This window comes from Galdieria sulphuraria, assembly GCF_000341285.1.
Source record: "Galdieria sulphuraria unplaced genomic scaffold scaf_16, whole genome shotgun sequence".
In the NCBI taxonomy this organism is placed as follows: Eukaryota; Rhodophyta; class Bangiophyceae; order Galdieriales; family Galdieriaceae; genus Galdieria; species Galdieria sulphuraria.
This window is the reverse complement of record NW_005178459.1, coordinates 1-25,479: the sequence shown is the minus strand read 5'-3', so window position 1 is coordinate 25,479 and position 25,479 is coordinate 1. Positions and strand designations below refer to the sequence as shown.

General features: G+C 38.8%; 19 protein-coding genes and 1 non-coding gene across 20 annotated transcripts; 9 read left to right on the top strand and 11 right to left on the bottom strand.

Annotated features, from left to right (window-relative positions):
• Window positions 1-8: 8 nt before the first annotated feature.
• Gasu_22490 (uncharacterized protein) lies at window positions 9-1,189 on the bottom strand. Its single transcript, XM_005706803.1, has one exon. It carries the CDS (start codon window positions 1,177-1,179, stop codon window positions 31-33), a length of 1,149 nt encoding a protein of 382 aa, XP_005706860.1. The 5' UTR covers window positions 1,180-1,189; the 3' UTR covers window positions 9-30.
• A 10-nt stretch (window positions 1,190-1,199) lies between these two features.
• On the top strand, window positions 1,200-1,964 carry Gasu_22480 (uncharacterized protein). Its single transcript, XM_005706802.1, has 4 exons — window positions 1,200-1,277; window positions 1,330-1,446; window positions 1,495-1,588; window positions 1,633-1,964. The coding sequence occupies exons 1-4, from the start codon at window positions 1,203-1,205 to the stop codon at window positions 1,935-1,937; spliced, it is 591 nt and encodes a 196-aa protein (XP_005706859.1). The 5' UTR covers window positions 1,200-1,202; the 3' UTR covers window positions 1,938-1,964.
• Window positions 1,965-1,978: 14 nt separating this feature from the next.
• Gasu_22470 (transducin family protein / WD-40 repeat family protein) lies at window positions 1,979-3,159 on the bottom strand. The gene has a single exon (XM_005706801.1). It carries the CDS (start codon window positions 3,147-3,149, stop codon window positions 2,040-2,042), a length of 1,110 nt encoding a protein of 369 aa, XP_005706858.1. The 5' UTR covers window positions 3,150-3,159; the 3' UTR covers window positions 1,979-2,039.
• Window positions 3,160-3,168: 9 nt separating this feature from the next.
• Gasu_22460 (histidinol dehydrogenase) lies at window positions 3,169-4,599 on the bottom strand. Its single transcript, XM_005706800.1, has one exon. It carries the CDS (start codon window positions 4,580-4,582, stop codon window positions 3,203-3,205), a length of 1,380 nt encoding a protein of 459 aa, XP_005706857.1. The 5' UTR covers window positions 4,583-4,599; the 3' UTR covers window positions 3,169-3,202.
• Window positions 4,600-4,655: 56 nt separating this feature from the next.
• Gasu_22450 (uncharacterized protein) lies at window positions 4,656-5,219 on the bottom strand. Its single transcript, XM_005706799.1, has 2 exons — window positions 5,036-5,219; window positions 4,656-4,981 (listed from the first exon to the last, which is right to left on the bottom strand). The coding sequence occupies exons 1-2, from the start codon at window positions 5,192-5,194 to the stop codon at window positions 4,796-4,798; spliced, it is 345 nt and encodes a 114-aa protein (XP_005706856.1). The 5' UTR covers window positions 5,195-5,219; the 3' UTR covers window positions 4,656-4,795.
• A 10-nt stretch (window positions 5,220-5,229) lies between these two features.
• Gasu_22440 (uncharacterized protein) lies at window positions 5,230-6,598 on the top strand. The gene has a single exon (XM_005706798.1). The coding sequence runs from the start codon at window positions 5,232-5,234 to the stop codon at window positions 6,474-6,476; it is 1,245 nt and encodes a 414-aa protein (XP_005706855.1). The 5' UTR covers window positions 5,230-5,231; the 3' UTR covers window positions 6,477-6,598.
• Window positions 6,599-6,628: 30 nt separating this feature from the next.
• Gasu_22430 (tubulin) lies at window positions 6,629-8,819 on the bottom strand. The gene has a single exon (XM_005706797.1). It carries the CDS (start codon window positions 8,118-8,120, stop codon window positions 6,747-6,749), a length of 1,374 nt encoding a protein of 457 aa, XP_005706854.1. The 5' UTR covers window positions 8,121-8,819; the 3' UTR covers window positions 6,629-6,746.
• Window positions 8,820-9,029: 210 nt separating this feature from the next.
• Window positions 9,030-9,884, top strand: Gasu_22420 (uncharacterized protein). The gene is made up of 4 exons (XM_005706796.1): window positions 9,030-9,202; window positions 9,261-9,350; window positions 9,399-9,568; window positions 9,619-9,884. The coding sequence occupies exons 1-4, from the start codon at window positions 9,062-9,064 to the stop codon at window positions 9,743-9,745; spliced, it is 528 nt and encodes a 175-aa protein (XP_005706853.1). The 5' UTR covers window positions 9,030-9,061; the 3' UTR covers window positions 9,746-9,884.
• An 85-nt stretch (window positions 9,885-9,969) lies between these two features.
• On the top strand, window positions 9,970-11,154 carry Gasu_22410 (uncharacterized protein). Its single transcript, XM_005706795.1, has 2 exons — window positions 9,970-10,800; window positions 10,852-11,154. Exons 1-2 carry the CDS (start codon window positions 10,007-10,009, stop codon window positions 11,117-11,119), a joined length of 1,062 nt encoding a protein of 353 aa, XP_005706852.1. The 5' UTR covers window positions 9,970-10,006; the 3' UTR covers window positions 11,120-11,154.
• Window positions 11,155-11,158: 4 nt separating this feature from the next.
• Window positions 11,159-11,719, bottom strand: Gasu_22400 (uncharacterized protein). The gene has a single exon (XM_005706794.1). It carries the CDS (start codon window positions 11,624-11,626, stop codon window positions 11,309-11,311), a length of 318 nt encoding a protein of 105 aa, XP_005706851.1. The 5' UTR covers window positions 11,627-11,719; the 3' UTR covers window positions 11,159-11,308.
• A 10-nt stretch (window positions 11,720-11,729) lies between these two features.
• Window positions 11,730-13,334, top strand: Gasu_22390 (serine/threonine protein kinase, aurora kinase). Its single transcript, XM_005706793.1, has 2 exons — window positions 11,730-11,948; window positions 12,014-13,334. The coding sequence occupies exons 1-2, from the start codon at window positions 11,781-11,783 to the stop codon at window positions 13,295-13,297; spliced, it is 1,452 nt and encodes a 483-aa protein (XP_005706850.1). The 5' UTR covers window positions 11,730-11,780; the 3' UTR covers window positions 13,298-13,334.
• A 2-nt stretch (window positions 13,335-13,336) lies between these two features.
• Window positions 13,337-15,269, bottom strand: Gasu_22380 (phenylalanyl-tRNA synthetase beta chain). Its single transcript, XM_005706792.1, has one exon. The coding sequence runs from the start codon at window positions 15,233-15,235 to the stop codon at window positions 13,391-13,393; it is 1,845 nt and encodes a 614-aa protein (XP_005706849.1). The 5' UTR covers window positions 15,236-15,269; the 3' UTR covers window positions 13,337-13,390.
• A 380-nt stretch (window positions 15,270-15,649) lies between these two features.
• Window positions 15,650-17,358, top strand: Gasu_22370 (box C/D snoRNP component Nop56). The gene is made up of 2 exons (XM_005706791.1): window positions 15,650-16,451; window positions 16,499-17,358. The coding sequence occupies exons 1-2, from the start codon at window positions 15,680-15,682 to the stop codon at window positions 17,311-17,313; spliced, it is 1,587 nt and encodes a 528-aa protein (XP_005706848.1). The 5' UTR covers window positions 15,650-15,679; the 3' UTR covers window positions 17,314-17,358.
• A 10-nt stretch (window positions 17,359-17,368) lies between these two features.
• On the bottom strand, window positions 17,369-18,379 carry Gasu_22360 (choline dehydrogenase). The gene is made up of 2 exons (XM_005706790.1): window positions 17,491-18,379; window positions 17,369-17,444 (listed from the first exon to the last, which is right to left on the bottom strand). Exons 1-2 carry the CDS (start codon window positions 18,376-18,378, stop codon window positions 17,427-17,429), a joined length of 906 nt encoding a protein of 301 aa, XP_005706847.1. The 5' UTR covers window position 18,379; the 3' UTR covers window positions 17,369-17,426.
• Window positions 18,380-18,388: 9 nt separating this feature from the next.
• Gasu_22350 (choline dehydrogenase) lies at window positions 18,389-19,299 on the bottom strand. The gene has a single exon (XM_005706789.1). The coding sequence runs from the start codon at window positions 19,271-19,273 to the stop codon at window positions 18,419-18,421; it is 855 nt and encodes a 284-aa protein (XP_005706846.1). The 5' UTR covers window positions 19,274-19,299; the 3' UTR covers window positions 18,389-18,418.
• A 285-nt stretch (window positions 19,300-19,584) lies between these two features.
• Window positions 19,585-19,666, top strand: Gasu_nc0022. The gene has a single exon. It is a non-coding gene; the product is annotated as a tRNA-Ser (tRNA).
• Window positions 19,667-19,689: 23 nt separating this feature from the next.
• Window positions 19,690-21,304, top strand: Gasu_22340 (protoporphyrinogen oxidase). The gene is made up of 7 exons (XM_005706788.1): window positions 19,690-19,830; window positions 19,879-20,110; window positions 20,164-20,354; window positions 20,406-20,483; window positions 20,536-20,766; window positions 20,813-21,016; window positions 21,065-21,304. The coding sequence occupies exons 1-7, from the start codon at window positions 19,723-19,725 to the stop codon at window positions 21,092-21,094; spliced, it is 1,074 nt and encodes a 357-aa protein (XP_005706845.1). The 5' UTR covers window positions 19,690-19,722; the 3' UTR covers window positions 21,095-21,304.
• Window positions 21,059-22,399, bottom strand: Gasu_22330 (exosome complex component RRP45). The gene has a single exon (XM_005706787.1). The coding sequence runs from the start codon at window positions 22,277-22,279 to the stop codon at window positions 21,110-21,112; it is 1,170 nt and encodes a 389-aa protein (XP_005706844.1). The 5' UTR covers window positions 22,280-22,399; the 3' UTR covers window positions 21,059-21,109.
• A 320-nt stretch (window positions 22,400-22,719) lies between these two features.
• Window positions 22,720-24,388, top strand: Gasu_22320 (iron-sulfur cluster-binding protein). Its single transcript, XM_005706786.1, has 4 exons — window positions 22,720-23,083; window positions 23,140-23,389; window positions 23,433-24,044; window positions 24,097-24,388. Exons 1-4 carry the CDS (start codon window positions 22,824-22,826, stop codon window positions 24,217-24,219), a joined length of 1,245 nt encoding a protein of 414 aa, XP_005706843.1. The 5' UTR covers window positions 22,720-22,823; the 3' UTR covers window positions 24,220-24,388.
• An 855-nt stretch (window positions 24,389-25,243) lies between these two features.
• Gasu_22310 (archaeal ATPase / transposase) lies at window positions 25,244-25,479 on the bottom strand (the record flags this gene model as incomplete). The annotated part of the gene is made up of 1 exon (XM_005706785.2): window positions 25,244-25,479. A coding segment is annotated over one exon (191 nt), but the record flags the coding sequence as incomplete, so codon positions are not given.

Below are 25,479 nucleotides of genomic sequence, written 5' to 3'. Positions count from 1 at the left end.
ACAAACGAGTGGATGAACGTCAAACTTTATTTAAACGGCTAAGAATCGAAAACCTTTTTTGCTTTTCTTTTTCAGTTCTGCTTTACGTTGTTTTTCCTCCAATTTCTTTTGAGCACTTCTACTTAGAGAAAAAACGTCGGAAGTATCTTGTTGTTTCTTTTCTTGCTTCTCTTTTAATATTTGTTCTTTTCTTTTCTTTTCCTTTGCCTTCTCTTCATCTTCCTTTACCATATTCCGAAGTTTCTCAGAACGTTGTAATACTCCAGCAGATAACTGTACGGTACTTATATAGTCACTAAGCCAACAAGCAAGCAGAAGAAAATCTTGGACACCTGTAAAGTCGCTGGGTATGATGGACTGAATATCTATCCACTTTTTAAGTGTTTCATTCTCGTTGGATGACTTTGAAGTTTCTTCACAAATATATATGCGTTGAATAAGATGTCCATATTTGTTCAATATTTGCAGCATTCTATCTTCTGCTAATATTTTTCTAGCAAGTTCTAAACTCTCTGAGTAAAGTTCGAACTTTCCAAGAGCCGGTACGTTCAAAGTTGAGAGGTATGAAGAGAAGGACTCACAATAGTTTTCCACGTCCTTGTGTTCCGAGCGAAATCTTTTTGCTCCCCTAGCTTTGATCAAACAAAAAGTCAAGGGAGCAAGATTCTCCTTACTCAGGGACACACGAATATGCAATCGGTCTCTCATATTCCATCTGTTCTCAAAAGGACGTCGGAAATAGAAAAATGGATCCTGTCTATGTTTCAGTTCTAGTTCACACTTTAGCCAAGTTATGTATCTACGACCAGAGGCGTAAAAGATATAGTTTGCGATGCCATCCTGGTACAGTAACTTCCCATCTTTATCCACACCCGTCCAAGCAAATTGAGAAGAAGCACAAGAACTTAATAGTTGACCTAATTGCTTGGATATGTTAAGATTTCTCCAGGTACCCAAACCGAAGAATAGCAAATACACCAACGCTATTCCTGCATAGAAGGCATCCACCGCTGTCAAAGGAGCTCGTTTCCACTGTTGACGAGGAATTGCGGTTTCATTCTTACTCTGTTGCGTTAAAGTTTCTGTTTTTGGCGATTCTATGGACTCTCCACTCGAAGTAGCAACAAGCATCCATATAAGCAGTCCTAGAAACAAGTTGGCTTTCACAAACTGGATCATTTCAGTTGGCCAATTGTGTGTTGATGACTCATCGACTTTATCGTTATGACTTGAGTCCGGAGCAATGGATCATTGTATTTGTCTTTATTAGCTCAGTCGTATGTGCGCTATCTCTTGTGATCATAACGAACAACAATTTTGTGAATGTAGGCTGTGGTGTTATTACTTGCTATTTTTGTACGCAACGTCCTTCGTTGGAAAGTTATTCGTGGTCTAAAAGACGGAATATTTTATTCCAACCGTTATTATTTGAATAATTTATCCAAGGTGAGATAGATATTAACTTGTCGAGTCCTATTCCAATTCTTTGAATAGTCTGCGAGAAAGTTGATATTAACGGAAGCAGAAAGAGAAAGACAACTTCGAGTTGTTCCTCAAGTAGCTGCAGACTTTGGGTGGGGATCACCAGGTTTGTCGTTGTCGCTTAAAAGATTGTGTTGTAAACTCTTCTAGGAACGGAATTGGAAGGTGTTCACTTTAAGACTTCAATTGCCAAGTCTTACAAGGTAATAGAGGAAGCAGCAAAAGCAAGGATACCATCGTTAGAGTTGAAACTTGGAAAAACAGTCTCCAACTATATTTCAGAAATTCAAGAATATTTTCCAACTTTGCCTACAAATACTTGCGAACAGTATATTGACTTTTATGAGCGAGCTTGTTTCACGAAGGAACAGTTCACAGCTGCCGAGTATCGTCGCTTTGTCAATACGGTGCTTCTTCTTATTCAGCATATAGAACATGATCCTTGCGTTGGATAAAACTATGGATTACTATGTTGTATTATTCATCAACCCACATGATAGAATGATGTCTATCGCATTGTTATACATACAGCATAGAGTGGACACGTGTTGGAACTCTCAAGTAAACACTTTGTCTCTCACAAAGGATGGAATTGTTGTAAGAATAAAATTGCCATCGTATCCAACTGAAGCAATCGTAAACTCATTAGAGATACCCCATTCTAGTGCATGTATTGTATCTGAATGATATTCTAACGATGAACATTTCACATAAGATGGCTGTTGTCTTGCACTTCCTTTGGAAACTGTGGGGGACATAGAAAATAATTCTTTCATATCCCAAATATGAATAATGGCATCCGTTCCACATGTTGCAACCAATCTTTCGTGTGACCAGTTACTTTTCAAGTCCAATATAGCGTGATGATGAGCAGTCCATGAAAGAATGGGTTCCAATGAAGAACGCGTATCCCATACAACAACTTTACCAGATGAAAAACCACCCATCACAAAATGTTGTCGAAGTGGAAAATAGCGAAGAGCAAGTATCTGACCAAAATTTGGAAAAACTCCAAAATCAGCACAAGTATCTTGCGAACGAATATCCCACAACTGTACACTCTGGCCTCGTCCAATAATAAGATGGTTGCCACTATTGTCAGGTTGCCAATCACCACAAGGTTTCCAATAACAACAATCCTGTGGAGTAAGATGAAAATTTTGGTTCAAGTCCTTTTCATAATCATGAATCAATAACTTGTCACACGAAACCGTTGCTATCTGACAACAGGTACTGCGGTTTGCAATCAGATTCACATAACTCAAAGAAGTTTCCAAATTATCCAAACGTATACAACTTTTGGTTTGCAACTTTTCTGAAATAATATTGTCTCTGTCATCCTTCGATAAGACGTTGTAAATATTTAACCAAAGTGTTCCTGGATGGGTACTCTCTTCTACTATACTAGCGAATAATCCATCCTTCAGGGCTACTAGATTACTAGACGAGGCATCCCATCTTGTTTCTAGCAAACACTGAGACTCAACAGTGTCGACCAACTGATTGACACGATAAAGCGAAACGTGTGTTCTACCTCTTGGCTCGTCTCCTGCTAAAACAAAATAATCGTTGTAATCCTCCTCGTTTGTTCCAAGTGCTATCAAACTCTTCAAAGGACTATTTGAGCGGTATATGACAGGTGTCGATAACTCGTCGTATTTGGACATTGTCAAGTTGTTTACTTTTAGCAAAATGAGCCTTACGAAATCAAAAAGAATATTTATAAATTCAATCTTTTGTGGGCAGCTTCGGCATGTGCAGTTAAACCCTCCGATTTTGCAATAATTGCTGCCTTCTTTGCCATATCCATAGAAGTATGATGATCCAATCCAACTAGACTAATAATCTTCACAAAATCCAGAACATTTAAAGGACTAGAATATCTAGCACTACCACCAGTAGGCATGACATGAGATGGACCTGCCACATAATCTCCCAATACTTCACAAGAAGCATCTCCCACAAAAACACCACCACCACTAGTTATATAATGAAGACTTTCCCAAGGATCCTTAATATTAAGCGATACATGTTCTGCAGCAAACTGATTACTTAAACGAAAACATTCCTCCAACGAACATGTAACAACAATTCCTCCATGATGTTGTAGTGAATGTAATGCAGTAGAAGAACGAGATAAACTAGACACTTGTTGCATAATAGACTGGACAACCTTTTCCGCTAATTCCTTGCTGCAAGTTAAAAGAATAGGAACAGCCATTTCATCATGTTCTGCTTGAGCTAACAAATCGGCAGCAATATAGTCCGCACGTCCAGTATCATCCGCAATAATAACTGCTTCCGTAGGGCCGTAGATGCCATCAATACCAACTATACCAAAAACTTCCTTCTTTGCTAATGAAACAAAAATATTTCCAGGACCAACAATTTTGTCCACTTTGGGTATACTTTCCGTTCCATACGCTAGAGCTCCTATAGCTTGTGCTCCACCGATAGCAAAAACCCGAAGATCTATTCCAAGCTCCATCATTACACCACAAGCTGCCAAAGTCACATCTGCAATACTGCCTTGTTTATCAGGAGGACTAACCACTAATAAAGTTTGACAACCAGCAGCAACCGCTGGACAAACAGACATAATTACAGAAGAAGGCAAAGGAGCAGAACCACCAGGTACATAAAAGCCAACTTTCTCAATAGGTCGAATCAATTGTCCTAATTGACCTCCTAGTTCAGTCGTAAACCAAGAAGTTATCGGTTGTTTCCTATGAAAATGCAAAACACGATCTCGAGAGATACGCAAAGAGTCTAACACCTGGGAGTCTATCCTCTTTACACAAGAAAGGATTCTTTCTTTTGAAACTTGAAACGAGTCTCCAGTGTCCACTCCATCTAAAACTTTTGTCCAATGCTGACAAGCTGAGTCTCCATTCTTCCGAACAGACTCTAGTATTCTCTGCACTACTTGTAACGCCGTCAGGTCTTCTCCAAAAAGTTGCTTTATTCTTTGTTGTACACGTGGGGAAAGTTCGGGTTCTTGTAGTGAAGAACGTCTTAGGATAGTCTCTTCAGCTTGTTTTGTCGTATATATTGGAATTGTCGACGACATGAAATAACAATGAATGCCAGAGCAAATCATCTTATTCCTTTATAATGAAGCAAGTTAGTTCACTAGAGAACTGTGCCGAATTGTTACTTTTTGATATTGAGTTGTTAAACTGTAAAGATATATTGGGTGAAGAATAAACAATGCTTGTGACAAAATTGCAAATGGAACAATTTTCGACGAACAATCTTTCCACATATCTATCAACTATTTGCACAGTTCCCCTCAGTTTTCCGAAAACATCGATTACTTTTTAGGCATGAAGGAGTTGAAAGTATCCTTGTTCTTATTCTCAACAACTCGATTCTCCAAAAAGTCTGTTTGCGACTCCACAGCCTCACGAAATGTTTGCTGTAATTTCTTTTGACACTTGTATTTCTCTAGTGCCATCAACATAGCTGCTTCTACGTCCTTATGATAACTTTTACGCATCTACGAAACAGAGGCGTAACTCAATCTGTTTTTCAACTCACTAAGAAACTTTACCTCTTCAATAAGATACTTTTGATATAACTCATCTCTTAAGTTTTGAGCTTGTCGTTTCGTTTCTCGTATTTGTCTTCGATAAGGACGCAAAAGAAATAGTCGTATACGAAAACAATAGTCTCGAATAGTTTGCCAAACTGCTGGATTAGAATTGGTCATAAACACACGGACGATATAAAGAAATCGGTTATTCACGATGAAAGCCAAATTTCATAAGCCTCAAGGCTTTCAAGAGACAACAACTAAGAACACAACCTTAAAAGACAAGGTTGGCGAAAATAAAAATATTGAGGAAAGAATAAAGGATACGAAAAATAACAGAAGCGTCGCGGAAGCTCTGCGTACAAAACTAAAGTCTGCTGGTCAAGCTACCAAAACTACCACAAGTGCTGTTACTGAGGAAAGGCAACTTGTTCGTGAATCTAACGTTGAAAATAACTCCGAAAGTGAAGAAGATTCGCGTCACAAGAATCATAAGAGATTGAATGAAGAACTCTACAGAATGTTAAGGGAGGAAAGAGTGTGTTCCACTTCGAACAAGGAAATTTTGGCGCGTTATGCCTCTCAAGAAAAACTTATAAAGGGTCTCGAAGAATCGGAGACTGAAGATATCATAGCGGAAACTTATGTCTCAGAGAATTCCACGAAGGCTAAACGGTCCAAGTTCAATACTACGAAGCAGTTGGAGAGAAACAATTTGGCCTCCTCTCGAGTCTTGCATAATGAGTCATTCGAGCGAACACTAGAACAATGCCGTTTCTGTTTCGAAAATCTTGCTCACTTCCAGTTGAAACATCTTCTCATCTCTTTTGGAAACTTTACTTATTTGTCTCTTGTTCGTGAAGGCTCGTTGGTGAAGGGTCATTGTTTTATTTCCACAACGACTCATCACGTTTCTAGTCGACAGCTAAGTGAGGAAATCTTCGAAGAAGTTGTGAACTTTAAAAAATCATTGTATCAAATGTTCTTTGAAACAGAGAAGAAGGAAGTGATTTTCTTCGAAACTTGCAAAGACTTGCAACGTCAAAAACAACATCTTGTAATTGATTGTGTTCCACTTTCGAGAGCAGATGCCAGTGAATGTCCAGCCTTTTTTAAAAAGGCTATATTAGAGAGTGAAAGCGAGTGGAGCGATAATAAAAAGTTAATCGAAACAGAAGGTTGGCATGGTCTGAGAAACCGTATTCCAGAAAATTTTCCTTACTTTTATGTACAGTTTGGATCGTCTGGAGGTTATTGCCATGTCATTGAGGACGAACGGAGTTTTCCTTGGAACTTTGGAAGACAAGTCGTTGCAGGAATTCTGAAAATGGACCCTCCATCCTCTCGAATGGCACTAGCGTCATCCTATACAATGGAACAAGATATGGAAAGACTCAAATGGTTTCTAACAAGATACGAGTCTTATGATTGGACTAGACTTTTGGATGAATCACATTGAGTGATATTTCATTGTGATATTCATGTTGAGTGTTCTTTTCATTGTCAAGAGAAGTCGAGGATTACAAGTGACAGTAGGAGCTTGTCGAATGCCAACTTTTTGATAAAGTTTGTTTTCGCATTTTTGATTTGCCACAATGCTGAGTTATGTATAGGAAATCAGTCTACTTGCACTGAAGAATTTGTGTAGTTTATTAGAAAAATGATATTCTTGTGGAATATATCCAATATACAATAGTCAATATTCCAACTCTGGAAGTTTAGCGCACTGTCACTTGCTGTATTCTGGTACGTTTGAAGAACTCCAACTGAGATAATCTGGACGTTCTGCAGCTGTATACTCTGCAATCAAGTCTTCTACAACCTGACGCGAGTTGTCAAATTCTTCCAGACCATCTTGAAACATAGGTTCCTTTTTATAATTGTCAAGGAATGCATTTCTTTTTCTTAACTTATCATATTGTGCCAAGGAACGAGAAAACAGGGACTGTATGCTAGTATGATTCGCCAACATAAGGCCAGATATTCGATGATGACTTTTAAGATAAGGAGACTTCTTAGAAAGAGCAACTTGAATTCCTGTTGGACCCCAGGGAATAAAGGTTGCAAGTTTTCGTTCTCTTATTCTCTGCAAACTTTTATGTACTTGGGCAGGATCAGCTTCTCCTTGAATAACATTGAGAATTGAGATATAACACCCCTTTCGTGTCGAACAGGAAACCATAATATTCTTGGGCTGTAATAATCGCCGCATCACGTCCAAAACAGTAGTTTTTGTAACTTGACTAGTTCCAGCTCGCTCCTCTTCAAGAAGTGTAAGAGGAGTATATCCAGTTACCAAGTAGTGACATTGTGGGGTTGGAATAAGAGATGCTAGCAGTCCAACCAAGTCATTATTCATGTATCCTGGATACCTTAATGTAGACGTGCTCGCTGCCATTACTGCTGAAACAAGAGAGTTAACTTGAGCAAACGTAGGATTTTCCAAGTGAAGACGGTCCACTGCAATCCTATTAAGAGCAGTATTATCTAATACCACGACACAATCTGCATTCTGAGTCAGCCGTTTAAGAGTAAGAATCGAGTTGTATGGCTGAACGACAACATCGCTTGATTCTTGTTGATTAGGAAATACAGAATACGTCTGGACCAGCTTTTTCGGAAATCTTTCATTTAGTTTTTCTAAAACGAACGAACCTAAACCGGAACCTGTACCTCCTGCGATAGAATGACAAAGTACAAAACCTTCGAGTGAGTCTGACCCGTCTGCTTCTCTTTCAATCATATCCATGAGTTCTTCCTCTTTCTCTTCCCCTTGTCTGTAACCGCTAGCCCAGTTGTTTCCTGCTCCCCCACCCACTTGAGAAACAAAAATATTCTCAGGGTTATAGAAGTTACGAAACGTTGAGTTGCGGATTCCATTGATTACTCGTGGTTCCAAGTCAATGAGCAACGCTCTGGGAACGTAGTGGTCGTCATCTGCTTGGTAGAAGAATACATCCTTTCTATCGCCAGTGTCCACGACGGACTCTTCCAAAACACCGTCAGGTCTTATTCCGTGTTCTGCACAGAGTTGGTTCCAAAATTCTGTACCAATCTGGTTACCACACTGTCCTATCTGTAGGGTTATTATCTCTCGAGGCATAATTCAAGTTGGAAAGAGAAACCAAAGCAGAGGACACAGAATCGTGTCCAATAACAATTTGAAAATGAATTTCGCGGGCTATGTCAATCAGATGGTCATGTAACAACTTTCTCTTAGCACGAAATAGAATAGAAAGAATGGTGACGATATGATTTTTTTATGCTAAGAACGTTTATTTTCGCAACAAATGTGGTGTTTCAAAAGAACGATTACAAGTATTTGTTTGGTGACTTGATCCAAGCAACATAGAAGAAATACAAGGTTTAAAACATTATTTCAATTGCTTTCTTGGATGGCGAATCTTATGTTTGATGACCTCCCCTGTCTCCAATGTAAGACCAATGCAGACCCTCAAGTGATTTTGAATAGGAAAACTTAATGCCGGAATGACCATTCCCAATGGCCCAGAATATTTTCACTACAAGTTTCGTACTAAAAACATTAATGTAACTCTTTTCGTTGTTGAATTTCTTTCATAAGAGCAGGAAGTGAACTGTTTCAAGTGATATTAGTACCACCGCTATAAATAAAACAGTAATCTTCTGTTCCATTCTTCTATGTAACAGATTCTATTTCATTCTTCAATACTAAGGGATGACGTAGGGCTCAAATTTCTCATTGTCTTTAGTCCCCTACAATTCTCTTGCTTCTCGTTCAACTACTTTTCTTATGAATATGCAACAATAGGGTCAAGCTTGTAAAGTTCAATGATGCATTCTATTTCTACAGGCACGGTATAAAGTCTCGCAAGACTTAAAAAACGTTAACGGCATTACTACGTTTACTTTCCGAGAATCTATCAGCCATTTACATTAAAAAATATGCTTTCATGATGCAAAATTAGAAATACTAAAAGATTTTCCTCAGTCTTCGTTACTTGCGAAGCTCGTTTAGAAATCCAGTAGTTCCTACTACACAATTTATCAAAATTTCTTCCCGAAATGAACCGATCATCTCAAGTGGTCGTTGTGAGTGGTTGGGCTTTTGCAGTCCTTTTGTTCGGTTGTATAGCAGAGTTGGCATTCGTGTTTCTTTGTCTTTCCTATGTTCCTCCGTCCACTATTCGTGCAAAAGGATTTCTGGCAAGTTGCCTTTTTTTGGCCACAATAGTTATTCAAGTGTCTTCTTGGACCTAAATAGGAGCGTCTCCAGCTTCAAACCCAATTTGTTGTAAATAGCCTGCAGAAAAGGGACGCGTTAAAAGCTCTTAAACTAACTATCTTATCGAAAGTAAGCTTGTTAAGCTATTTCTATGACGACTGACATACAAGCTTAAAGGATTTCTGGTTTCCCTTTTTCTTCTACTTTGTCAGTTTCTTTCTATTTCCTTTCATAGTTGCCTCAACAATAGAACTTTCGACCCCACCGCATACATACTTCTTGCTTACCTTTACTTTGTGGAGAGCAGGCCTTCTTTTCCTCTTTAGAGGATTTGACCATATAGTTGCGTAAGCACTGTGTCGTTTTTTTAGTGTTTTCGATATTTACTCTGCTGTAGTCTAGAGAAACAGTTTGATTGTCGTTTTGTGTATTTTTCTTCTGTTGGATTCTTTGTTTTATTTGTCATAGAATGTTATATGAAGAATCTTTGTGCAGCTGATAATAGAAAACTCAAGTCACAATAAAGAGGATTCAGTGGTATTATATGAATGACAGAGTGATTGTGTCATACCGACTGGAGAATTGTCAATGGTTACATTTTTTTCTATGAAGAAAATCTCACTTTGAAATGTTCTCTTGACATGCGATAATTGTTGTTTCTTGCTCCTTGATTATTTAGAAACTACTCAAAGATGAGTGCTTTAGCGGCGCGACTCTTTCGAAGATACTATCAATATCTTGTCTCCCCATTTGTAACAACGTTCAACAAGCACGGATCTTCTCATATGTGCACACAAAGCAGTTTTCGACTTTGTGGTGGACTTTTGAAGAACGTTCGCGCGTTTGCTAGTAATGTTCCCACCCACTTGAACCAAAAACTGTTGGAAGACGTTGAGAAGAACTTTTGGAATACTCCTTTGTCACAGGTGATGAGTGACAAACCGAGAGAAGCATATATTGTAGAAGGAGACGTGTTAGTATTGGACGCCTTACAACAAATGATCGCAAACAATATAGAGTCGATTCAAGTAGTTGCTTCGAAGACTCCAGAATCTCCTCGATTGGGAGTTTTTAATGAAAGATACTTTCTCCGTTTACTTGTTTCACAAGACAGTTTTGAGTTACAACATCAGAAACTCAAAGAGGTTGTCCAGAAGCAGAGTCACGACATAGTCTGTGGACTATACGAATCTGTCAAGGACAGTGTATATCTTATGGAGAAACACAAGGTACATCATATACCTTTGGTATTGAGAGCAAATCAACCATTAGAAAATATCATGAACAGAGACTGTGCTCAAATACTTTCAGCCAGCGACTTGCTAAATTTTCTCTTATCTCATGGTTCCTTGGAAACCCTTGGTTGGTTTGAACTTGTTGCTGTCAGGGATATTCTAGAGTCCATGAATAGAGAGGCTCAAAACACGTATCACCTTGTAGCCGTCGATGTGAGAGAATCTTTGGCTGATGCATGTAAGAGAATGTTGGATAGAAAAGTGGGTTGTGTCGTATTGGGTACTTGGGAAGAAACCAATCCCTTGAAACCCTATCCTAATTATTGCACTGTTGTTACACAGAGGTAAGCATACGAACTTATTGAAGTGAAAGAAGGAATGACACGTATTTTTAGAGATATTATTGTGCAATACTTAAAGAATGGTGAAAAGGCATTATACTTGCCAATAGCAGAGGCAGTGTCAACTAAACCAGTGAGAGTATCATCGCCAAACTATACGGTATTCCAAGTATTGGAAATGATGTATGAAGATGATAGCCGATACTCTCCTGTCTTTTCAACTGAGGAAGGAGACTCACAGGACTTGACGAGCACTTGTTTGGCGCTGCTTTCTACAAGAGATATACTCACACATTCTCTACTGATGCTTCCAAGTAAATGAATAATGCTTATAAGATGGTCAAGCTGTGCGACCTTTGGTGAACTGTTGTAAATATATACGGTTTATTTACATCTAAATTTTGCACCCAAGACAAGTACATTACCAAAAGACTTGTTTATCCGCTCACAAAGTCATTGTTCACCCTTGAACAAGCAATTCCAACCGCGCCATAAAGAAAGAGCAAGTATTCTAAGCGGACTTTTGTACTCTACTCCAAACGGTTCCTATTATATTTGTATCTTCCTTGAAAATCGAGTTTCTTCGAGGAACTGCAACTGCTTTTAGGTAGTGTTGAAGTGGTTCTTCTTCTTCTTCCTCTGGAATAGGAAATAGTCCAATATCATTTAATACTTTCTTGTCATCCCAAAAATCTAGAGACTGTTCTAAAAGTCTCTCCAAGTCACTATCTGATAGAGAGTAACATAAACGCTCTGGAAACTGAAACGTTTGCATTGCTTGTTGATTCAAACAATGAAATATACCCAAGTTATTTTCTTTTTCAGTCATCAATACGGAAAGTGATCACCACACGATGATCTCCACAAGATGCCACATGGAAAGAATAAGGCGTGTCGTGGGAGATTCGCTTAATCGATTCCGCCTCCTGTCCACGTTTGTGGAGGAAATTTGAAATTTAAAAGCTTTCTCCATTTCCCTTTGTATGAACTATCGTCACTTAGAACCGGAACAGGAAAAGGAGAATACAACTGCCACAAATCTTAATGGTACAACACCCAACACTTCCATTATGGATTGTAGTATTTTTCCGAGGATATTCAAGCAGTTTGTAACTTCCAATACCCTATACCCGACTATCTTGGACTACCACGTAAGTTATTTTTCCCTTGCTTTGTGAAAAACTAATGAGAAGCTAATTTTTCAATTCTCAAAAAGTGTTTATCTCAGAAAACTCACCATTTACAACAAAGAATAATAGATGGGTATAATTCTGGCTCCAAAAGAGGAGACTCCTTAAGCCAAGAACAAGCTGACCCCTTAAGTGAAGAAGAAGAAGAACAGTTACGTTGTGAGATTCGAAACATGATTCTCCATGATATATCGGAAGAGATAACTAAGAGTAGTGTTAGAGAAGTCACCGATGTGCACGACTCCGAATCTCAGCAAATATATATCCATCAAGAAGGAAATGTGGAGAACACTTCAAATATAGAAAAGTCAAAACAGCAAGATATTGGAAAGAAAGAGAAAGAGGAGGACAATCAGAAGTGTAAAGATAACAATAGAGAAAAGTGGATGGACGTTCTAACGGAACTAGGAGAAAACCTCAATACAGATACTGAAGTAAAGATGAGAACTTCTGTAACAAAAGTTGCTCTTAACAAGGGACTGAAAAGTCCTCATAAAGCACTGCCTTCGGAGTGGAAAGTAGATGACTTTGAGTTTGGAAAGCTCTTAGGTGAAGGAAAGTTTGGACAAGTTTACTTGGTCCGAGAAAAAGTATCTAGTTACATATGTGCCCTAAAAATACTATTAAAAGCGCAGTTGCAACAGTCAGGTGTAGAATATCAGCTGCGAAGAGAAGTTGAAATTCAAAGTCGACTGAAACACCCGAATATTCTAAAATTGTTTGGTTACTTTTACAGCAATCGCCGCATATTTTTGATCTTAGAATATGCACCAGGTGGAGAGATTTTCAAGGAACTCAAAAAATGTGGCAAATTTTCTGAGCGACAAGCTGCTTTTTATATCCAAGGATTGACAAAGGCACTTATTTACTTACACTCAAAACATGTCATTCATAGGGATCTCAAACCAGAAAACTTGTTATTGGGACTTTCAGGTGAAATCAAAATTGCAGACTTTGGTTGGTCAGTGCATTCGAAAAGTCAACGAAGAAATACCTTTTGTGGGACAGTTGACTATTTAGCTCCAGAAATGGTTCAACACGAAAAGTATGATTCTGCGGTGGACATTTGGGGACTTGGTGTTCTCTTGTACGAATTTGTTGTTGGTCGGCCTCCATTTGAAGCGAATACAGATCAAGAAACCTATCGACGGATATCCCGAGTAGAATATGAATGTCCAGAATGGCTGTCTGCAGAAGCGAAGAGTCTTCTTTCGCTTCTTCTTGTTAAGGAACCTTCAAGACGTATGCCACTGGATAAAGTATTGAAACATCCTTGGATACGAAAAAATTGTCAAGAACAGTACAGATGAATATCAACAACAGCAGAGTGCTGTAGAGAGAAAATGAACTGAGAAAATCGGAATTTTATGACGTTGGTTATAACTGGCAATCTGCTTCATTTCTCAAGACTTTAAAAAGTAATTGGATAAACTGAATAACAGATCGATATCCAATTCTAGTGCAGAACATGGGTTATTCAAGCCAAAATTTTGCAAGACTTGAGGATGTATCCACCCCAGTACACCGATCTCTCTTTCTCCAAACATGATCAGAGCCCTCCGACCAGGAAAGTATGCGTTGTCTTCACAATTCTTATCATCCAACCAAAAATATTTAGACCCTTTCGAAGTTGCTTTGTTAGGTAGACTCACTACTTTCATTATATGCTCTAATAAACCATGAATGAGTTCAAATCCAGCAGTCGAGCTACAATATACTGCACAAAGACTTCGACGGTTAACTGCTCCAACTTCGTGGTCTCTTTGAATATGGACTGTGTCCGATAATTCAAATAGTCGAATAGGAAGCTTTACCATTCTGTTTTCACGAAGTGTCTTTAGTATTCCTGGAAGCAATGAAAATCGACAGCTTTGAAATTCTAATGTTTTTGGGTTTGCTATCCGAACTGCAGTATTGCCATCATCTGGTCTCTGCATCATATCAAAGTTTTCTGCTTGCGAGACGGTAACCCAAGTTAATACTTCTGTAAAGCCTTGCTGAGCCAATCCTTCTCTGCGCACAAGATCTGAAAACATATTTATGCCTAGCAATCTTCCTTGTGTCACTGTACAAGGAAAACGCTCAGGAAGATTATCATATCCGTAGGCAACTGCTAAATCCTCGATAATATCACAAGTATGAAGAATATCATCGCGATGAATGGGCACTTGTACATGAAGGCTATTTCTTGAATCTTCTTCTATCGTAGCAAACAACTGCATTCGATTGAGAAGTTCTACGGCTTTATCCGGTAAAAGATCCACACCCAACATTCTCTTGGCACGCTCCAACTCTAACTTGAATGAATGCAGCTCCATATTGGGTGAAATCATCTCTTGACTGGACTGATCAACAGACATTGTTTCAATAATTACAGGTTCTACAAAGGGCTCTTCACAATATTGGCTAATAATAGCAACAATCGTTCGTATGACCATTTGAGTTTTTGTCCAGTCAGTTCCGGTGCAATCCACAAATATGTTCCGTGTTGAAAGTGTAACTTTCGATAAGTCCCCATTGATTACTGGAGGAAGAGATAAAATACGATTCTTTGCATCTAACACTACAGGAAACCTATCAAACTGACGAATGAGTGACGTATATTTTCTGAGCTGAGGATCTCGGTCGTAATACTCGAAAAGTTGATCAGCTCGAAACTCTTTATCCAGTCCCAAAGGTACAAACGTTATTTCTGTTGGTCGTAAAGCATCATACACAAAAGGTGGCTCTACTTTGTCCAAATCGTGCAATCCTATGGAAACCAGAGACCGCTGTCTACAAATGTTTTGGTGAAGTTTCTCCTGAAAGTCGATAATACTCTGATATCGTAAACGATTCAAGACAACACCTCGTATAACAGCGGACAGCATATATTGCCTTACTTTCTGAACTGCAGGCTTTATGATTAAGCGTATAGGACTAGAGGATAAACTTGAAGAGAACTCTAGAGGCTTATCGATTCCTCGAAATACTCTAAGAGCTTTGATGATCCCATCCGCAGACAGCAGATCAGTCCTGTTGGCTGGAACCTCTATCTTGAACACTTGGTGTTGTTCTTCCTTGCCGTCTTCGTTAGGCAATGTGACTTCTATTCCACTCCTTGCCCTTGAACCAAAGGTCCAAGTTTCGTAGCACACTTCGTCCACTTCTAAGCCGAACTCATAACAGATACTTTCAACATCTTCGTCACTATCTATTCCGGGTACAGAACGCAAAAAGAGCTCTCGATCCACAGTAACTGTGGGCATTTGCCAAAAATAAGAAAAACGAAAACAATGTCCCAAAAGGATAATGTAAGGATCTCAAATGTTGCATAGGATTGAACGATGTTTAAGGTCAAACTATCTACTTCACTTTTACGAGCAATAAATGAGAATTCAGTGAAAGTGCTATTGATATCGTTCAACTGAAGATAGTCTTTTGTGTAAAGCGACATCCTTGATAAAAGGTCTGTTGGCTATCATTGAATGAAGGTGAGACTTTTTTGGAAGACATTACTGAGGCAAGAGAGATATAAGAAGCATTCAGCTTATGACCTCTTTTATGCAGTAGAGAGAATCTCAATACCCAAGCTCAACAAGTGTTCTCATTCAGATGATGATTGCAAGCGAAGAAAGCTGCCAACTCTACAATGAAAACTACCGCTTACCAAATCAAACTTTCGCCGATTTCATTTGGGGAGTTGTGCGACGATGCCCAAGTCATTGTATATTTTGTATGAAAGTGCTGCAGGGTTCAGCTTGTTTTATGTGGAAAACTTTGAGAGCATTGCCTCCAACACCGAAGAATTTCAAGACGCTTTGAGTGAATTTGTTCGCTTCTCCAAGTTGGCAAAGCTAATTGCTTTCTCTCCTTTTACGACAGCCGAGACAGCCTTTGATAATTTATCCAAACTCAGTGAATATGAAATAACAGCTAATCTCTCAAACTTCTTAGATAGCAATTTGCCAAAAGTGAAAGAAGGAAAGAAACCAAAGTATGAATTGGGAGTTTTTGACCATAAGCTAGCTGCTGTTATTCACGAACAGCTCAAACTTCCCGCCACGAGTTCTGAGAAAATTACGGAAATTATTCGAAATATTAGACTACACTTTGAACGCTTCGTGGACCACTTGAGAACAAGTGATGTAATCAAGGCTCAGCTTGGACTGGCTCATGCATATTCTCGTTCCAAAGTGAAGTATAATGTAAACCGCGCGGACACTATGGTTGTGCAGTCCATAACGCTTCTAGACCAACTGGACAAGGATATCAATACATTTGCTATGAGAGTGAAGGAATGGTATTCTTGGCACTTTCCAGAACTGGTGAAAATAGTTTCCGATAATATTGTCTATGCACGTTGTGTTCAATTGATTGGAGACAAGTCGACGTTGTCGGAAGACAGTTTGACAGATTTGGAAAAGTTAGTGGGTGATGAACAGGTTTCTAAGAATATCCTTGACGCAGCTAGAACTTCTATGGGTAAGTAATTCATTTCCTTCTGTGGTTAGATAAACAATTTTTTGTAGGAACTGGTATTGAAGAAGTTGATTTGATTAATATTCGTTCATTTGCAGCTCGTGTTGTGAAGCTTGCTGAGTATAGGAAACATCTTCACGATTATCTTATTCGTCGTATGAATACTATTGCACCCAATTTATCAGCATTATTAGGAGAACAAGTGTCCGCTCGTTTGATTGCACATGCTGGTTCTCTCACGAATCTTGCAAAGTATCCAGCATCTACTGTGCAGATATTGGGAGCGGAGAAAGCTCTCTTCCGTGCTTTGAAGACCAAAGGGAAGACACCCAAGTATGGCCTGTTGTTTCATTCCAGTTTTATAGGTAAAGCAAAACAAAAGAACAAGGGACGCATTTCTAGATATCTTGCGAACAAGTGTTCGATTGCTTCCAGAATTGACTGTTTCTCTGACGTTACTTCGGATATCTTTGGTCGGACCCTTCGAGAACAAGTTGAAGAGCGTCTGAAATTTTATGAAACGGGATCTTCTTCACAAAAGAATACGGATGTCATGAGAAAAGCCATGGATGAGTTGAATACGATTGTAAAAGAAAGCCATGAAGACCTAGAGAGAGCTGTTGATGAGACAGATGTAGAAAAAGAGGAGAATATGGAAGAAGATAATGAAGAAAGAGATAGATCCCATAAGAGTAAAAAGGACAAGTCAAAGAAGAAAGATAAGGAGAAAAAGAAGAAACACAAAAGGAAGAAGGAGAAGATGGACACTGACGAGTCTAATAGTAAAGAAAAGAGGCATCATAAGAAAAAGAAGACAGACAAAACCTTGAAAGAGAAAGAGAAACAGGACAAAATGCAAATATGAAAATATATTCGAAACGGAAAATATAATAAAGCTTTATCATTTGAAAACATTTTGCTCAAAATTTGCTTTCAAAGATAACTTTCCACGTATCATATCTGCAGCTTTCTCTGCAATCATAATTGTAGGAGCACCTGTTTGACCTCCAGGAATACAAGGCATGATAGATGCATCCACTACTCTTAGACGTTCTACTCCCATGACTTGGAGATTGGGATTGACAACTGCTTGTTTATCCGTTCCCATACGACATGTACCAACGACTGCATTTGCAGTATGACAAGTACTTGAAATATAACGAATAATGTCTTCTTTCTTCGATAATCCAGTCGATGGGAAGCATTGTTCACCAAAATACGATGCAAGAGGCGAAGCATGTACAAGTTTCTGTGACAGTGAAATGCCTCGAAGAAGGGTTTCTAAATCTTCTTGTGATGAGAACCAACCAGATTCAATAATTGGGAGCATCCTGGGATCTTTTGACTGGATTGTCAACCTACCTCTAGATTTAGGACGAATAGCAACTGATTGGATGGTAAAACCTGAAGGTCGATGGGAACGATTTTTAAAAAACATGCCCTTTGATGAATAGTCACTCAAAGAGAAGTATGGATCGGCTTCAGAAAAAAATGGAATAAACCGAAGTTGCAAATCTGGATCATTGAATATTGGATTCGTTTTCAAAAATGCGCCTGCTTCACACATGGTGCTTGTTAAGGGACCTTTTCCAGCTACAACCCAGGTCAAAATTGTCTTCCAATCCTTTCCAGTCTCTTCTGTATAATACAAATCTCGATGTTTTCTGTCTTCTGAGGGATTGGGTGACTTGCATGAGAACAAAACTGCACAGTGATCCTGCAAATTTTTACCAACTCCATGGAGTGGCATAACAACAGGAATTCCAAGTGGAGCGAGTATATCCGGTGGTCCTATTCCAGATAACATCAATAGTTGGGGACTCCCATATGCTCCAGCGGAAAGAATCACCTCTTTACGTATCATGGCTCGTTCTCTCTCACCATTTGCATTGATATATGAAACACCTAGAGCACGAGGAGCGCTTCCCATTTCTCTTGCAAAAAGGATCTTCTCCACATGCTTTTGAGTTTCAACAAAGAGATTTCTTGGGCCTCGAACTGGATGTAAATAAGCAGGTAGCAGGTGAAACACGTTTCCCATCAGCCTGAGTCACTTGAAAAAAGCCTATTCCTTCTTGAGAATGTGACCAGTCATTGAAGTCTTTGTTACAAGGAATATCCAGAGTCTGACCAGCAATCACAAAGGCTTGTGACATTTCATTGGGACTAGGAAGATCGCTCACTTTCAAAGGGCCACCTTTACCATGATAGGCACTAGCACCTCTTAAATTATTTTCTGCTTTTAAAAAGTATGGCAAAACGTCTTCAGGACCCCAGCCAGTAGCTCCACTTTTTTCCCAATCTCTATAATCATTAGCACTTCCTCGGAGATATAACGCGACTGATATCGTATGACTTCCACCGAGCACCTTCCCTCTTGGCCATATTACTTTTCTATCAAATAGTTTCTCTTCGTTGGCTGATTGATACTTCCAATCCAAATCGCTTCCAACGAGGTATGGAAAGCCCATCGGAACATGTATGTAAAAGTTGGAATCTTCCTTGCCGGCTTCCAGCAAAAGGACCGTAGAACTTCTATCCTCTGAAAGACGAGAAGCAAGAACACAACCTGCGGCACCACCACCAACAATTACATAGTCGAACTCTCTCGAACGATCAAAACCATTATGGACATCATTTTCCAGAGAGGCTGCCACAGGCACTGTGCTAATATATTGTTTATCTTTCCAAAAATAAGCGCGCAAGCTTTTTTTACGTTTCAGCACTTTTAGAAAAGCTCTTTTCCATCCTTTCCTGTCGACCTTTGATGACTTACAAGTTGGTAAACAACAACACGAAATAAATGAGGTCTTCATGAGATTCATCTGTTCTTCCTTGTGGGGAATTTAAACCATTTGTATTGTTTTGCTGCTAAGGAATAACGTAGCCAACCAAATAAACAAAGGGTTGAAAAAAGAGTATTCTTGTAGTTTTTCAACCGTATCTTTGATCAGCATTCACATCCAACGCAACCACCTAACGATAATAACAAAAATGTTCTGTTTTGTGTTCTAATTGCTTTCTAAACGAGAGTAAATTTTCTCCAACAGTTTGCATCAGCTTCTGATGCAACAAGTGTCCTCAATTTACCTTCATTTTGATTGATAACTGGTAAAATTCCTTCATCTATTTAATGGCAGTGATGGCCGAGCGGTTAAGGCGACAGACTCGAAATCTGTTTGGGTTTCCCAGCGCAGGTTCGAATCCTGCTCACTGCGATTCACCGATGGGTATTTTTTTTTCTGGCGGGATTCTGAACATTTCTTTCTAGAGAATGGCGTTGAATGGAGAGAGTACTCTAAAGGCGAGCGTGACTGTTTATGGAGCGTCAAGTTCAGGAATCGACCCAAAATATTTGCAGGTTGGACAGGAGCTTGGGAAGGTTTGTTTCTAGACCTCCTTAATGCTTTTCAAACAATCTCTTTTTTAGGCCATTGCCAGGAAGGGCTGGAGACTTGTCAACGGTGGTGTAAAGTCAGGTATGATGAAAGCTTGTATAGACGGTGCCCTTTCTGTTGGTGGACGTGTTAGTGTTGTTATACTGGACAAATTTGTGAACAAGGCCTATCCACTTCCTAGCGAAGTTCGTATTGTCGACAATATGACAGAAAGGAAACTTGGCCTGATGGAATTGAGTGATTTAATTGTAGTCGCTCCTGGTGGTATGTTTATCTTTACATCGGGGTTGTTACGTTATCAACTTGCTTCATCATAGGTTTTGGCACTTTGGAAGAAGTCTTTGAAGTTCTCTCTTGGAATCAGTTATCGCTCATTAATAAGCGTGTCATATTTTTGAATGCGTTCCATTTTTTTGATTTTCTGAGAGCGTTTCTGGCGAAACTTGAGAGTGAACACTTCATATCAGAAACCAGCAAGTCATTTTATTTTTTTGTCGATAGTGTTGAAGTACGTACAACTTGCTCATTTGTTTCACATGAGCATCTAACTATATCAAAGGAGACCATTAACTTATTGGAAAAAATTTCACTGTACAAAAATATAGAAGCCAATTCTTTACATCATGAAAAAGAAGAGGTTAGTTGTGTCTTTTACCCAATATATGAATATCATACTATTTGCCGTCTAGCCCTCCTTTATGTCAGAGTGGAATGATGTTGACAAAAGTGAAGAGGTGGAAAAGTACCTCTCCCACGACTTGGAGAAATCTTCCAATGGAACCACTTTTCAAGATCCTTGGAGTCCGACCAAGCTTGGTGCTCACCAGTTTTTGGATTTCGTACGTGAAACAAGTCGTCAGTTTGTAGAGTCAAGGGGATGGGAAAGCTATAATACTCCTCGAAATGTATTGCTAGCAATGGTATATCAAGCTGTTTCTAATCGTTTGTACCTTACATTAGTTTTAGGTCGGTGAAGTAGGTGAACTAGCAGAATGTTTTCAGTGGAAAGGAGAAGTATCTGTTGGTTTGTCTGAATTCTCAGCAGATGAAAGAAAGCATATTTCTGAAGAAGTTGCGGATGTATTTATATATCTTACTCGTTTGTCAGAAATTTGTGGCATTCATTTGGAAGATGCAGTTATACGTAAACTTGAAAAAAATGAAGAAAAGGTACGACTCATTGAGTATCATTTCTGTTCTATATTGACTCTTTTCAAGTATGCAACAGATAAATGTCATAAGAATTGATCAATTTGGAAAGAGTCACTTTTTGCTTTTTGGACGACCCTTACCACCTCTCGGTCTTGCAATTACAGCTGGAGCAGTTTCTTCGTCTGAATCCGTTGAAGCTGATAATTCATCGCTTTTCGTATATGATTCTTCAGAGTCATCTATAAATATTTCCATTTCTGCATTTGTAACACTTGTGATATTTGGCTGGTCTACCGTTTTTTCCTTGTCTTCCAAAGCACTTTGTTTCGCAACTTGTTTCCAAACAGTCGTAACACCTTGAACTTGTTCATTCAAAGGAAATGACTTTTTCGTCGTTTCTACTTGAAGAGGTTTCACAGAAGCCACTGCATTTCTACTATACGTATCCTTGAGAGCCTTTTCAAGTTGTACTGTAACTTCAGTCGCTCTCAAATACGCATAAGAAGCATTTTTGAAAATCAACGATGTCTCAATGGACGCACCTCCAGCTTTACGAAAAGCACAAATTTCTTTATGGGCATTGACTGCTATGGATAGGGTACCTTCCATGACAGATTCCTCTTGTATACTGGGATCTATTGCAATAAGGTCACCATCCAAGAAAATACCAAAGGACACAGATATTGGCAAATGATGGACTGTTAAAGGTACTGGCTCGCGTTCATCGATCCCGTGAATGAATACGTCTTTCCCAACGACAGTTACAACCGGTTTTCGCATATGCAGTAGCGATGCCACTGCAGCCATGCAACAAGCGTCCAATACGTTTCCACAGTGATCAAGGACGTGAATATCTACTCTTATTGCCCAGACTTGTACACCTGCGACAATACAAAGCGTTTCTGTGTCTATTGCTTGATTTTCTCGTATTATTTGTTGTAGGAAGCGCACTATTTCAGCTGCTTCCTCCAACGTTGAGGACGTTCTTCCAGAATAAAGGTATTCAAGCATTAAATTTTCACTTGCCATTGGTGATAAGTCGACAGAGAAAGTAACAAAGCCCTCAGCAGGCCTATCTATAGTTGGTTCTACGACCTCTGCGATGGCGGAAGAAAATACTTTGGTCTTTCCCAAACGAACCGTCACTGTACCATATTGTGAACCAAATTCAAAGTTTACAAGTCTTGCTTCATCGATCTTTCGACCATCTACTCTAATTCCTGCTTGTAGGGCTTCCAAAGCAAAGTTTTTCTCCAGCAAGGACAAGGGCTCATCGCGCATAACTAATCAATTCCTTAAAAATTGATGGAGTAATAATTCCAAAGGAAGGATACAGTTCAACTACCGTAGAAGAATAAGATTAGTCGTCTTTATGTGCTAGAGAAACAAAATGCTTGTTTCTTGTGTGCAACTGCATTATTTGTGCTTTTTGTAAATGTTTCTCTGGTAGAAAACTTATATACAATGTTGCGCAGGTCACTTCAACCTGATGGGTTAACCTAGTTGAGATAATTGGTTTCCACTACAGAAATAAAACTTCTTCTTTGTATAGGTACAGAAAATAGTTTGAAAGAGTTATTCTATATCACATTTCTTTTTTGCAATGGTTCTTGAAAATTATTGTAGTTTTATAATTTCTTTCATTTGCACTGGTTATATCTTCGGCAGCTGTTACTAACAATTGTAAGAAAAGTCTAGTTATCATATGCTTTAATGCAGATCATTGACCAAGGCAAACAATGATGGAGTTTGGTTCTAATATTTTGGTTTTTGTCCTTCATTGTGGCAAAGTGTCAAGACATCTAAGAATACATGACGAATACTTATGCTTGTTGTAACGAGGCTGACTTTCTTGAAAACCTCTAGGAACAAACTCAACTTCTTCTCGAGATTCTTTGGAAGCAGGAAAAAACAACGATGTTTCATCGACAAAGGACAAGAGCTTTATCGAAGTGAAGAAGAAAAGCAGACACTTGTTCAACAACTGAAGGAAAAAGCGAGAGAGTTAGGGATGGGCCCGGTTACTATTACAAGTGCCAAACCCTCCCAGCGTTTACCAAAGTTTCTAAAGTGGATAGAAGAAGGGTAATTCTCGTTCCAGTCGTCATTATTTTTGTTTGACGTTTTCCTCTTTGTTATAGTCGTCACGGAGAAATGCACTATTTGGCAAGAGAAGACCGTTTAGAAAGGAGACGAGATCTACAGAAAGTATTGCCTGGTGTTCAGTCCATAATAGTATGCTCTTTATTTTTTTGGCCTGGCAGAAGAGGGTTCACAGCTATACGAGAAGATCCAACTCGAGGGGACATCAGCTGCTATGCTTGGGGAAGGGACTATCACGATATTTTTTGTGACAAGTTACAGAAATTGGCAGAATTTGCTCTTGACAAGGTATTTAGTTGTTTAAATATCGTTTTATTCTAATTCTTTCAAGGCTGGTGGACAAGGCAAGTGGTACGTTGACACTGGTGCTCTCATGGAACGTGATCTAGGAGAGAGGTCTGGTTTGGGCTTTATCGGCAAGAACACCATGTTGATACATCCTCGCCTTGGTAGCGGCTTCTTTTTAGGAGAAATATTAACCACTTTGTCTCTTCCAGTTGATTCTGCTCCAAAGAAAATGGTTGGTTGTGGTAAATGTAGACGTTGTCAGGCGTCTTGTCCTACAGGGGCGTTGGATGAAGACTATAGAATGGATGCTCGCAAGTGTATTAGCTATTTGACCATCGAATTGAAGGGAAGTATCCCGGTTGAATTGCGCCCACTTATGAGGAACAAAATATATGGTTGTGATATTTGTCAGCAAGTATGTCCTTGGAACAAATTCGACTGGCAAGAAAGTATAGGGAAGAGTCCTTTGTTTGGATCTCCTGACCCTGAAGTCACAACCCCTAAACTTATTGAATTGATACAGATGAGTGAAGAGGACTTTCGGAAGCGTTTTGAGAAAACTGCTATACAAAGAATTGGACATTCAAGACTATTAAGAAATGTTGCCGTTGCATTGGGTAACTCTGGAGATGTCACAGTCCTTCCTGTATTGAAGGTAAAGTATAGCATCACTAACAATGCTTTCTGCGCTGAAGAGCAATTTGTAGAAACTTTTGAATTCTGGACAGGATAGCCTGGTGGCTGAACATTTGAAATGGGCAATTGATCAATTGGAAAATTCTGCACAAAACGATCAAAATAGTAGCAGTTTAGTCACAAATTCTCATTGATAGTTTTGTTCATGACTGTACATTTCTGTGAAATTGTATAACAGCAAGAGAGGTTTAGTTTGGATGAGGAGCACTAGTTTTTCGAATGAGGGAAATCTGTATTGTTGACATGATAAATACGAAATGATTATTTCTTCCCAACTCTGGAAATATATACATTTGCCAAAACTCTCTTCAGCCACGTGCTTTCTTTTGTGTTTCTAAAATTCTTTTGCGTAAAGGCTTATATAAGGATTCTGTCGAGAATCAACATTCAATATTCTGTAGTCTATCAACTACTTGTAGTAAAAGGAACGAGACACTACTTCAGCTTCACTTTTCACTGATTATAACCAGAACTGATGAAATTAATGTGCTGTTTGACATATTGGGTAAAACTTGCTTTTTCAGTCAGAATTTCGACAACGATTAAGAGAGGAAATGCTTATAGAAATTTTGGAAAATGAAGAATCTCGAAATTTTGATGTGAGGAAAGGAAACTGTTAAAAAATTTCATTTGAGTTCAAAGCTGTTATTTGATTGTTCATATTGCCATCGAACCAAGATTATTGTAATTCTTGATCTTCAATCCTTCTTATTGTAAACAGAACGTCTATCCAACTATCAGCACAAGTTTTTATATCCTTAGGTCGTAAAGTCAACCTACTTATGGTAGATCACTTCAAAAACAGTATTTTTGAGATAGCTTGCTTTCATTTATCTTCAAAAAATGAAAGGTTGAACTCACTTCTTTCTGAGATATCATAGTTTAAGAAAGATATATTCCAGTTTCTTACACTACCACTCTTTTAGACAGTCAAAGCTCTTTCAAGAGATCAAACAGTGCTCTTAGAAAAGTATTTTCACTCTTGCAAATTCATGGATATTTCTATATCGTTTTGCGGTACCCAATTATGAGTCCATGTTGTATAGAATAGAGTAACTCGAAGCAGTTTTAAGTACTGTTCTTATATTACAGTAAATGAATGACGTTTTCTTCAGTTGATTCAACCAAACGATACGTGCGTTAGAAATGCTCTGAATACACAAGATATGAATATTTATTTTTGAGAAGGAAAATAGAACACTTTCAAGTATGAGGATTNTTTTTCACATAATTTCTCAAACCAGCAAGAACCTTGACTTGCAAAAAAGTCTCNTCGATACCCACTTGCTGTAATACACCCAAACTTATGAATCCAATGTCTCGCTCTGAAAAAGTCCAAAGGCATTCGTAACATTTNCTNGCTTCCTCCTCNGTTAAATGACAATATAGTTTCA